The 11,246-nt window shown below is 42.1% G+C and overlaps 1 protein-coding gene across 1 annotated transcript; it reads right to left on the bottom strand.

The window, feature by feature from the left end:
- Window positions 1-1,174: 1,174 nt before the first annotated feature.
- LOC147336416 (protein NLRC3-like) lies at window positions 1,175-11,000 on the bottom strand. The gene is made up of 4 exons (XM_086287096.1): window positions 10,723-11,000; window positions 8,811-10,581; window positions 4,560-4,736; window positions 1,175-1,370 (listed from the first exon to the last, which is right to left on the bottom strand). Exons 1-4 carry the CDS (start codon window positions 10,928-10,930, stop codon window positions 1,175-1,177), a joined length of 2,352 nt encoding a protein of 783 aa, XP_086143222.1. The 5' UTR covers window positions 10,931-11,000.
- Between the last annotated feature and the right edge of the window lie 246 nt (window positions 11,001-11,246).

Below are 11,246 nucleotides of genomic sequence, written 5' to 3'. Positions count from 1 at the left end.
CTTATGATTTGGCATTATTGCAGGCAAACCAGCATATGAAATGGATGTAACAAATCCAGACTGGGCACCAACACTGCACATGGGGCATGACGACATACCTGTATCAGACTCGGACCGGCACTCAAGGCGTACGCAACGGAAGCGAAAAAGAGCACCCATCGGAGGTAAACAACCCCCCCCCCCCCCCCCCCCCTCTAAAAACATACTAAATTGCTATCACTGTACACTAATCCGCACATAACTTCCAGATGAATCACACACCTGTCATTGGAATATTGGTGTACATTTACCTTATGTCTAATTTTATCTTACAGGCTTTCGTTATGCAGCTGCAGAGTCTGAAGGTGTGCCCCGTGCAGAAGTGATTGATGAAGATCTGACAGAAGACCAACAGCAAAATCACAATATCATGGAGGCAGTGGACAGCAGTTGTGTTGGACAAGTGGAGGTTGAGGTACCAGCTGCAAATGTGGATATACTGAAGAAATTGAAACCTTTTAAAATGATGACAGATTACAAACTCTCAGCTGTGTCTGTAATCAAACCTCTGTAACTTTGCTTCACTTCAGCAGCATCAGCTCATGTTCACATGTTGATTCATGGTTTGCTTCAGTTTTTGATGGACTGCAGAATATTTTGAAGGTTATCTGCTATAAAAAGCCAGAACAGGAAAATCTGCTTCATGTGTTTCTGTTTGATCCTCAGTGACTTTGACACAAAGGCCTCTGCTGTGATGATCACACCTCTGATCAAGTCTCACAGTGTCAGCTTTGTTTTTATACATATGGATATGTGCTGATAAATGATCAGAGTTATAATATTTCCCACTGTCTGCTGTGTGCCGTGACCTTTGACCTGCTAAAGACAGTCAGCTGTGGATTATTCATTGTTGTGTCTGATACTTAGAACTGTGAGGAAGAACACTACACAGTTAATCAGGGTCCCCTCTCTCTGAATCAGGAAAGGTGGGCAGGCCGCGTGTGGGCCGCGGGCCATACGTTGAGTCTCACTGTTTGAAATGTGAACATTGTTCTGCTGCAGTCAATGGACTAAACCAGAGAAGAAGAAAACAGACTTTACCATGAAGATCCTCAGTGTGGATCAGTATAATATCAGCCTGATGTCTGCAGTTTAGTGTCAGCACAACTTTCACATCATATTCATCTCAGCACAACTAAAACATGCTGACTGACCTCAGAGTTTCAAGTCCACATCCTGGACTCTCCAGGAAACCACACAGATGCTTCACTCCTGAATCCTGCAGCTTGTTGTTGGAGCTCAGGTCCAGCTCTCTCAGATGGGAGGGGTTGGACTTCAGTGCTGCTGCCAGATAATCACAGCTGATCTCTGACAAACCACAGTCCCTCAATCTGTATAAAGAATGAAAGATGTAAGTTTATTAGACAAAGTGTGAGCTTGAAATCATTCAGTGTTTCATCATCTGTTCAGAGCTGAAGAAGGTTCAGAATGTAGAAGTTTAGAAAATGGAAACTCCAAACAGCTGACAGAGTTCATATGCCTTTGTCAGGGTCAAATTCAAGCAAGACCATGTGAAAATTAAAACACATCATCCTAGGTGAACTTAAACACCTTTGTTCCCCTTTTGTTAAGACATAGAAAAGTACACCACACAAAAATACTGCAAAAGGAAACGGTCGCCTTATATACATAGTGTATAAACTCAAAATGCACATTTCACTTCAAATTAAGATTAAGGCTTTGAACAGATCACATAGTTCAGTTCAACATATAAGACTTTAAGAATGCACAAGCATCTACTTAAAATCTATTTAATTTATCATCCATGATATTATTTTGTACAATTCCAATGTATTTTGTTCATCTCCCTAAAATAAACAGGCAGTCTTAAAGTATGAAATATTCATATACAAACACATATAAATGTGTGTACTGTCTCAGTGGCTGATAGTACCCCACAGGCCTCAGTGTAAGCTTGAAGACATTTATAATGTTTAAGTAGTTTAATGTGCAGGTGCTGACGATAAACACATTTTGAATGAAAGCCGGGGAACTTTGGTAGCACAGAAACAAGTGGCTATTCTTTGTGACTATATGGATCACTCACAATACCATTATTTCACACAAAGGCACCAAATTAATACTCAAAAAAGCTGCAGCAATACACACAAATATAAACAGTACTTGGTGACAACTTTGCTTTTAGCCTTTAACCCTTCTTGACTACTTTTGATGTGGCCTCTATATTTTACCTTTAAAAACAGTTTATCTTGCCAATCTGTTATTTTCTCATTTTGACCAACTGTATCAGCACAATTTATCTAAATTCAGACAAAATTTAAAATACACGTAGAAAGTGATATTTTGACTGTAAAAACCACACACATGTTTAACGAATCATCTTCATAACTTGAAATGCAAATAGAGATTGTACATTTTTAAAAATACGCACACGTTTTGCAAACAACAAAGTTATATGGTACTATTTACCAAAAAATGCAGCCAAGGCTCAGACGTTTTTCATATAATCATTTCAAACTATTTACAGAACAATCAGGTGTCAAACAATAGTTTGTGTCACTCTAACACATATGAGAACAGCACAGGGATAAACCTGCAGGTCTGACAGCAGGTGTGTCACTCAGCGTTTACACTGCAATCTGCCTTTGTTGGCTTTAAGGCAGCAACTGTGACGATCACTAGTAGAACTGACACACAAAACAAAACAACAGCTACACACTAAATACACAAGACAACAAACTAACTTGAGACCAAACACGGTAAACGTCACAAATCTCTCACGTATCAAAACTCTCTCTCTCTTTCGCTCACTCGCTCTCTCTTGCCGGTCACTCCTAAAACTTCCCCCTTTTGCTAAACAACCAAATGTCATGTTTCCATATCATTTTTGATTGGTCGACATGGTACATTTTCCCACCTATAGGGCTTTGGAGCGTGATGTCACGGGAGATGGGCCATGCCCCCTTCCGCCATGACAGTAGGCCAGCCAAAGGATACCATTTCAGCTATGGATCGTACGTGTTGTGTTGTCGGTTGCAACGTTAGATCACACGATCGTGAAGGCAAGAAGCTGGATAACGGGCTCTCTTTTCATCGTTTTCCATCCTGGAGGCAACGTGAGGGATCCCATGTATCCGATATTACTAAACAAAGACGTCAGGCTTGGATTGCAGCGGTGAGACGAGCGGATATCGAGTTCTCTGCAATCCCCAGCTTTTTGTTGGTTTGCTCACGGCATTTTCTTTCCGGTGAGTTCTAAATTAATTCATATCACTCTTGAAAGGCTTTTAGTGTTATTTTCAATGTGCTGAGGTCATAGATAATGAGATAAAACATGCTAATGTGTGATGCTGCAGAACCACATCATGTCGACTGAGTAGCTTATGATTTGGCATTATTGCAGGCAAACCAGCATATGAAATGGATGTAACAAATCCAGACTGGGCACCAACACTGCACATGGGGCATGACGACATACCTGTATCAGACTCGGACCGGCACTCAAGGCGTACGCAACGGAAGCGAAAAAGAGCACCCATCGGAGGTAAACAACCCCCCCCCCCCTCTAAAAACATACTAAATTGCTATCACTGTACACTAATCCGCACATAACTTCCAGATGAATCACACACCTGTCATTGGAATATTGGTGTACATTTACCTTATGTCTAATTTTATCTTACAGGCTTTCGTTATGCAGCTGCAGAGTCTGAAGGTGTGCCCCGTGCAGAAGTGATTGATGAAGATCTGACAGAAGACCAACAGCAAAATCACAATGTCATGGAGGCAGTGGACAGCAGTTGTGTTGGACAAGTGGAGGTTGAGGTAGCAGCTGCAAATGTGGATATACTGAAGAAATTGAAACCTTTTAAAATGATGACAGATTACAAACTCTCAGCTGTGTCTGTAATCAAACCTCTGTAACTTTGCTTCACTTCAGCAGCATCAGCTCATGTTCACATGTTGATTCATGGTTTGCTTCAGTTTTTGATGGACTGCAGAATATTTTGAAGGTTATCTGCTATAAAAAGCCAGAACAGGAAAATCTGCTTCATGTGTTTCTGTTTGATCCTCAGTGACTTTGACACAAAGGCCTCTGCTGTGATGATCACACCTCTGATCAAGTCTCACAGTGTCAGCTTTGTTTTTATACATATGGATATGTGCTGATAAATGATCAGAATTATAATATTTCCCACTGTCTGCTGTGTGCCGTGACCTTTGACCTGCTAAAGACAGTCAGCTGTGGATTATTCATTGTTGTGTCTGATACTTAGAACTGTGAGGAAGAACACTACACAGTTAATCAGGGTCCCCTCTCTCTGAATCAGGAAAGGTGGGCAGGCCGCGTATGGGCCGCGGCCAATACGTTGAGTCTCACTGTTTGAAATGTGAACATTGTTCTGCTGCATGGACTAAACCAGAGAAGAAGAAAACAGACTTTACCATGAAGATCCTCAGTGTGGATCAGTATAATATCAGCCTGATGTCTGCAGTTTAGTGTCAGCACAACTTTCACATCATATTCATCTCAGCACAACTAAAACATGCTGACTGACCTCAGAGTTTCAAGTCCACATCCTGGACTCTCCAGGAAACCACACAGATGCTTCACTCCTGAATCCTGCAGCTTGTTGTTGGAGCTCAGGTCCAGCTCTCTCAGATGGGAGGGGTTGGACTTCAGTGCTGCTGCCAGATAATCACAGCTGATCTCTGACAAACCACAGTCCATCAATCTGTATAAAGAATGAAAGATGTAAGTTTATTAGACAAAGTGCTTGAAATCATTCAGTGTTTCATCATCTGTTCAGAGCTGAAGAAGGTTCAGAATGTAGAAGTTTAGAAAATGGAAACTCCAAACAGCTGAAGCCAACAGGAAGCAGCTTCAAACAAACACAACAAGAGAAAAAACTCTGAATATTTCACATTAAAGTCGTACATTTATCATAAAAACAGGACAAAGACTTGAAAAAGTCGTGTTTTTCCTTCCAGGAACCACAAGGCTTCACTTTTAAAGGTGAAGTGTGAAAGAAATGGACATATTTGAAGTCCAACACCTTTTTCCAGTCACATTATTAAAGCAGACAAACTACAAGCTCATTTTCATTCCAACAAGTCATCTTCTGACCTGGACTAACAACACTGGTCTCTATGTGCAGCTGGCTGTGAGACCAGTGCTCAGGGAGCGTCTACAAAGTGCAACACTGAAAGAACATCACACACTAGCTGTGTCCCAAAACGTCGGCTGCATCCTTCGGAGGACCCGGTATTCGCGGTCTACGTGGGCCGGGTCCTTCAAAGACCGAAAAGGCTGGAAGTGCGAGGCTGTGAAATGGGACGGTCTAGCCTTCAGATTTGCGTCACCGCTGTCTTTGTGGAGTTTAATAAACTCGGCCGTCTGCTCCTTGCTATCTAAAATATAACAGGACACTGGCGTAAATTCTCGACCGTCTCACAGTTCTGTTTAATCAGTTTCCTGTTTAACGTTTATTCAGCTGTGTGAAAATCCCGGAGGAACTTTGATCTCAGCCAAACCGATTTACTCCGGAACAAATAAAACACAGAAAAAAGGCAAACAATTACATTTTTAAGTTATCCGAGTGACTTATATATCGTGTTTCACCTGAGTAGCGAAAGAGCGGGGTCTGAAAACGATGAAGCCGGGCGTCCGCTGCTCTCGCCGGCTGGAGTGACCATTGAACCCCCCGGCTTGCTAGCGAGCGGGTGGGGAACAGACGTCTCCGAAAACGTCGGCACACTTTTGCAAATATGTGATGTCTTGATAAACCAAGCAGATATTTGAAGTTTACACAGCTACTTTCTCGCCTGAAAATATGTTAAAAGTTTATTTTGTGACCCAGAAAGATTAATAAGAGTAATTTGAAAACTTAGTAGCTGCCGCCATTGTTGGCAGCTGAAATTTGGCTGGGATATGAATTCTGGGATATGGTGGGCCACGAAGGACACACCCGACGAATCCTTCAAATTCGGGGAAATGAAGGACGCATTTGTCGGGCACATTTGAAGGAGTCGACAAATACGGACAGCCTTCATCGCCTGGCTGTGATGTAATCGGCCTTCAAATGCAGCCTCTGGAGGATGCAGCCGACGTTTTGGGACACAGCTACTAATTTGCTTCCATCATCCAACCTGAAGAGGAAACAGAGACGCCTCCCCTTCAAAGTAAAAGCTGCTCCTTTTGGACACAGTATCAAAGAAAGTCTACAGTATAACATAGAAAAGACAGAACAAAGTTTTGGTTGTTTTTAAATTGTGCAGAAATGAAACTACACTAAGCTCAATTATGTGACAGACATTTCATCCCATGTCAGTTTGGCCTCATCCTGGGCCGGATTATCCAGCACACACTCTGACCACAGGCCCAGGGGCCACGCACAGCTGGGCTCCATCCAAGAGACAGGAAACAAACCAACACAATAATAAAAAGCACCATGTGATCTTCTTACATCTTCAAGACAAACATAGTAAAAACATGAGCATATTTGTTTCCTGATAAAATGATGTGACAGGTAGAACAGAGTAAAGTGGTGGTGTTACAGCCTTTCTCCCCTCTGCTGCCGAGGCTGTTAGTCTCTCCCAAACTCAGCTACAGGACTTCCAAATGGATGAAAGCAGCAGAAGTGGCTTTACAAATGAAAGAGGAAGAGGAGAAGAAGAGGATAGGGAGGCCACCCTGACTATCACTCCAGCTGAAAACATCACACTTCCATTAAAGTTGGTGAGGAAATGTTGAGCAGGATGAGCTGCTGGCTAATCTGGAGGCTGTAGCAGCAGCTCACAGTCACAGTGGATTTCCACTCATGAAAAAGCTCTGGCTGCTTCATTTCTCATCTCATATCAGAGACTTTAATGCTTCACTGAAGCTGTACTGTGATGCTTCCATATTCCAGTGAGGCCTCCATAATGATTTCAGCTGTTCTGTACACACACTGTGTGCCCTGTATGGCTCAAAGTCTCTGCAGCCTGTTTTTATCTGCTATCATCAGATCTTCATCATCCTCATTCACATCCCTCACACACTCTACAGCCTCATCAGCACTGACTTCATCTTCACTGACTGATGGAGCACAACATGAAGCTGTGGAGGCTGAAACACTGTCCTGTCAAACATCTCCCCGTCACCACTCCACTTCTGTCAGCCTTTAAATGAACCCTGCTCAAGTCTGTCACTTCTGTTTGGAGCCAAAAGAGGTTAAAGATTACGCCACTACATTCTTGTCTAGAAAATATTAAAGTGTATTTGGTGACACACAAAAAAGGGTAAAAGTATAGTTTGGGTCCACACATGTCCAAACCCTGGTGTGTAGGCCTACTTAGTATTGAGAAAAGCCCACTAAAAGAACGCCCACCAGACCAAAGCAATGGTGTTGACTTGATCAGCATTAACCCCGCCCCCTGACTTTGATGGGTGAAGCTGACAAATAAAATGTATTTATGAACAGCGATGCAGGGCCAGGAGTAGCAACGTGAATTAAATAAATACATCATTAAATAATTCATTAAATGTGTCAGTAAAATAATTAAAATAGAAAACAAACCAACAAAATATGTAATTAACTAATTTGAATTGTACATAAATACATAATTAATTATTTTAAATGAAATTAACTGATAATTAATTATCAATATATTTTTTTTAATTAATTATATACATTTTTAATTAATCACTGAAATAAATAATTCATTAGTGATGTATTTATTTAATACAACCATAAAATTATTGCTAGTTTAATCAAAATAAATTTAAGACATCAATATTAAAGGTTAAATTATGATAATGAATACATGCAACTATAACTGATGACGTAAGAATTTGGATTTTTTAAGCTAAAGCGAAGGTGCTGACTCACTTGGCATGTTAGGCTACGTTCACTCTGCAGGTCTTAATGCTCAATTCCGATTTTTTGATCAAATCCGATTTTTTTATCTGCTCGTTCACACTACAAATAAAATGCGACAGCAAACACGCTCTAGTGTGAACGCTCAAAGCGGCCCGCATGCGCAAAAGAAGATGTCACACACAACGTGCTCTGTTTAGACCCAGAGCAAACAATATTGTTTGACAGATGGCCCTTAATATAAAGACTTCGGACTTTACGTTTCCCAATTTTTGCTTTAAGTTATTTTGTTATTTACATAATAATGTAAATAACCTAATAATGATCCTTATTGCTGTTTTAGAGGAGCGGTGCTTCAAAGGATAGCTGCAGATTTCTGTCAGAATCTGCAGATTATACAGTACAAATAAAAAGTTCACGTTTCTCCAACGCTGTCTTCCCAACAGTTTCACTGACATCTACACGGGATGGCCAGGAAGCGTTTGCGATGTCTTATCGGGCGCTGATAATTGGCGTCTGTCTTGTGTTGGTGACGTAAAAGACGGATTTAATGCGACTTGACCATTCAAACAGCAGTCGCTTTCTAAAACATCGGATATGTATCGGATTCAGTACCACATACGAAAGTGACCCAGATCGGATTTGAAAATATCGGATTTACGCCGTTCACACTGTCATAGCATGATCGGATATGGGTCGCATAGGGTCAAACAAATCGGATTTGATGCGCTTTCGCCTGCAGTGTGAACGTAGCCTTACTCTCAAATCCTCCCTAATAACAAGAACATAATTACACTTTAGCCACAAGAGGGCAGCAGCATTAAGTCGCATGTATATAAAGGTACAGTGATTATATTACAGTGATTTTGACAAAAACAAAACAGAAGTTCATGGCAGTGTGTTTTTCATAACATACCAACCAAATTAAATAATAAAAACTTTATAACTTACAGAGCTTTTTTAGAGGCTTTGACCACTGGCAGCAGCCTCAGAAGAGCCTCCTCTGAAGCAAAGTATTTCTTCGGGTCAAACACATCCAGATCTTTTTCTGATGACAGTAAGATGAAGACCAGAGCTGACCACTGAGCAGGAGACAGTTTATCTGTGGAGAGACGTCCTGATCTCAGGGACTGTTGGATCTCCTCCAGTAGAGAACGATCATTCAGTTCATTCAGACAGTGAAACAGATTGATGCTTTTCTCTGCAGACAGATTCTCACTGAGCTTCTCCTTGATGTACTGAACTGCTTCTTGATTGGTCTTTGAGCTACTTCCTGTTTGTGTCATGAGGCCTTGCAAACGAGTTTGATTAGTCTTCAGACCCAAGAGAAAACGAAGGAACAAGTCCAGGTGTCCATTGGGGCTCTGTAAGGCCTTGTCCACAGCACACTGGTAGAAGTATTTCTCTGTCTCAGAGCTTGTTTGTTGTTCTTCCAGCAGATTGAGTCCAGAGTTGATGAAGGTCAGGTGGACATGAAGAGCAGCCAGAAACTCCTGAACACTGAGATGAACAAAGCAGAACACCTTGTTCTGGTACAGTTGTTTCTCCTCTTTAAAGATCTGTGTGAACACTCCTGAGTACACTGAGGCTGCTCTGATATCGATGCCACACTCTGTCAGGTCTGGTTCATAGAAGATCAGGTTTCCTTTCTGCAGCTGATCAAAAGCCAGTTTTCCCAGTGACTCAATCATCTTCCTGCTCTCTGGACTCCAGTGTGGATCTGTCTCAGCTCCTCCATCATATTTGACCTTCTTCACTTTGGCCTGAACCACCAGGAAGTGGATGTACATCTCAGTCAGGGTGTTGGGCAGCTCTCCTCCCTCTCTGGTTTCCAGCACATCCTCCAGAACTGTAGCAGTGATCCAGCAGAAGACTGGGATGTGACACATGATGTGGAGGCTTCGAGCTTTCTTGATGTGGGAGATGATCCTGCTGGCCTGCTCCTCATCTCTGAATCTCTTCCTGAAGTACTCCTCCTTCTGTGGGTCAGTGAACCCTCTGACCTCTGTCACCATGTCGACACACTGAGGAGGGATCTGATTGGCTGCTGCAGGTCGTGTTGTTATCCAAAGGCGAGCAGAAGGGAGCAGGTTCCCTCTGATGAGGTTTGTCAGCAGCTCATCCAATGAGGTGGACTTTCTGGTTTCTGTCAGGATTTTAGTTTTGTTGAAGTCCAAATTAAGTCGACACTCATCCAGACCATCAAGTATGAACACAACCTGGAAGTCTTCAAGCCTGCAGATTCCTGATTCGTTAGTTTGATTAAAGAAGTGATGAACAAGCTCCACCAAGCTGAACTTTTCCTCTTTCAGCACATTCAGCTCTCTGAAAGTGAATGGAAATATGAACTGGATGTCCTGGTTGGCTTTGTCTTCAGCCCAGTCCAGGCTGTATTTCTGTGTTAAGACTGTTTTCCCAATGCCAGCCACTCCCTTTGTCAGCACTGTTCTGATTGGTTCGTCTCTTCCTGGTGAGGCTTTAAAGATGTCTTCTTGTCTGATTGTTGTTTCTGGTCTGTCTGGTTTCCTGGATGCTGTTTCAATCTGTCTGACCTCATGTTCCTCATTGACCTCTGCAGTCCCTCCCTCTGTGATGTAGAGCTCTGTGTAGATCTGATTCAGGAGGGTTGGGCTTCCTGCTTTAGCGATGCCCTCAAACACACACTGGAACTTCTTCTTCAGTTGGGCTTTAAGTTCACGTTTACAGAGTGGAGCAAATATTTCTGAAGGTAAGAAATTCAGAAAAAAATATTATATAATAAATATCATAGCCTTTCAGTACCCTGAAAGGATGAATGTCTCTTGGTCCATTTCTTGAGCTATTAGGAAAGATCAATATTCAGTCTTTAGAGAAATTCTCTTACTGCTCTGCAGATGGTCAGCCATCTCATGCTGCTTAAGTCTCCTCAAGAAGTGGAGTGTGATCTTCAGAAATGCTTCTCTGCAGCTCTTTCTTTCATCTTCATCCTCACCTTCAAACATCTCCTCATCCTCCATCTGGCTCTTTAAAGTTTCTGGGTGATCTGGACTCAGAAGCTTCTGGATCTTCTTCAGCTCGTTCTTCACAAACATGGTGATGTTGTCCTCCAGCCGCTGGAAAAGAAGACTATATGAATTACCCAGTGGTAAATGGACTGGTTCTTATATAGCTCTCTTTGATACTCTGTGCACACAAAGCTTTTTATACAACATGCCTCATTCAACCAAGCACATTGTTCTATGCTTAAATACTTTCTTTCACACTCTGATGGATGCATCAGAGGGCAGCTTGGGTTTAGTACGTTACCCAGTACATTTGCCAGCCAGGGTTTGATTCACAAACCTTCTGACTAGTAGCTGACCTGCTCCCCTCCTGAGCTACAGTCACCCCAATCTGACTGAAATCATG

The sequence above is a fragment of the Aulonocara sp. 'chitande type north' Nkhata Bay genome, linkage group LG3, assembly GCF_057382095.1.
Source record: "Aulonocara sp. 'chitande type north' Nkhata Bay isolate Kocher_YH1m ecotype deep benthic linkage group LG3, A_spYH_male_GT1.1, whole genome shotgun sequence".
NCBI classification, from domain to species: domain Eukaryota; kingdom Metazoa; phylum Chordata; class Actinopteri; order Cichliformes; family Cichlidae; genus Aulonocara; species Aulonocara sp. 'chitande type north' Nkhata Bay.
Note: the sequence above shows the minus strand (reverse complement) of the source record. Positions and strands in the feature narration are given on the sequence as shown.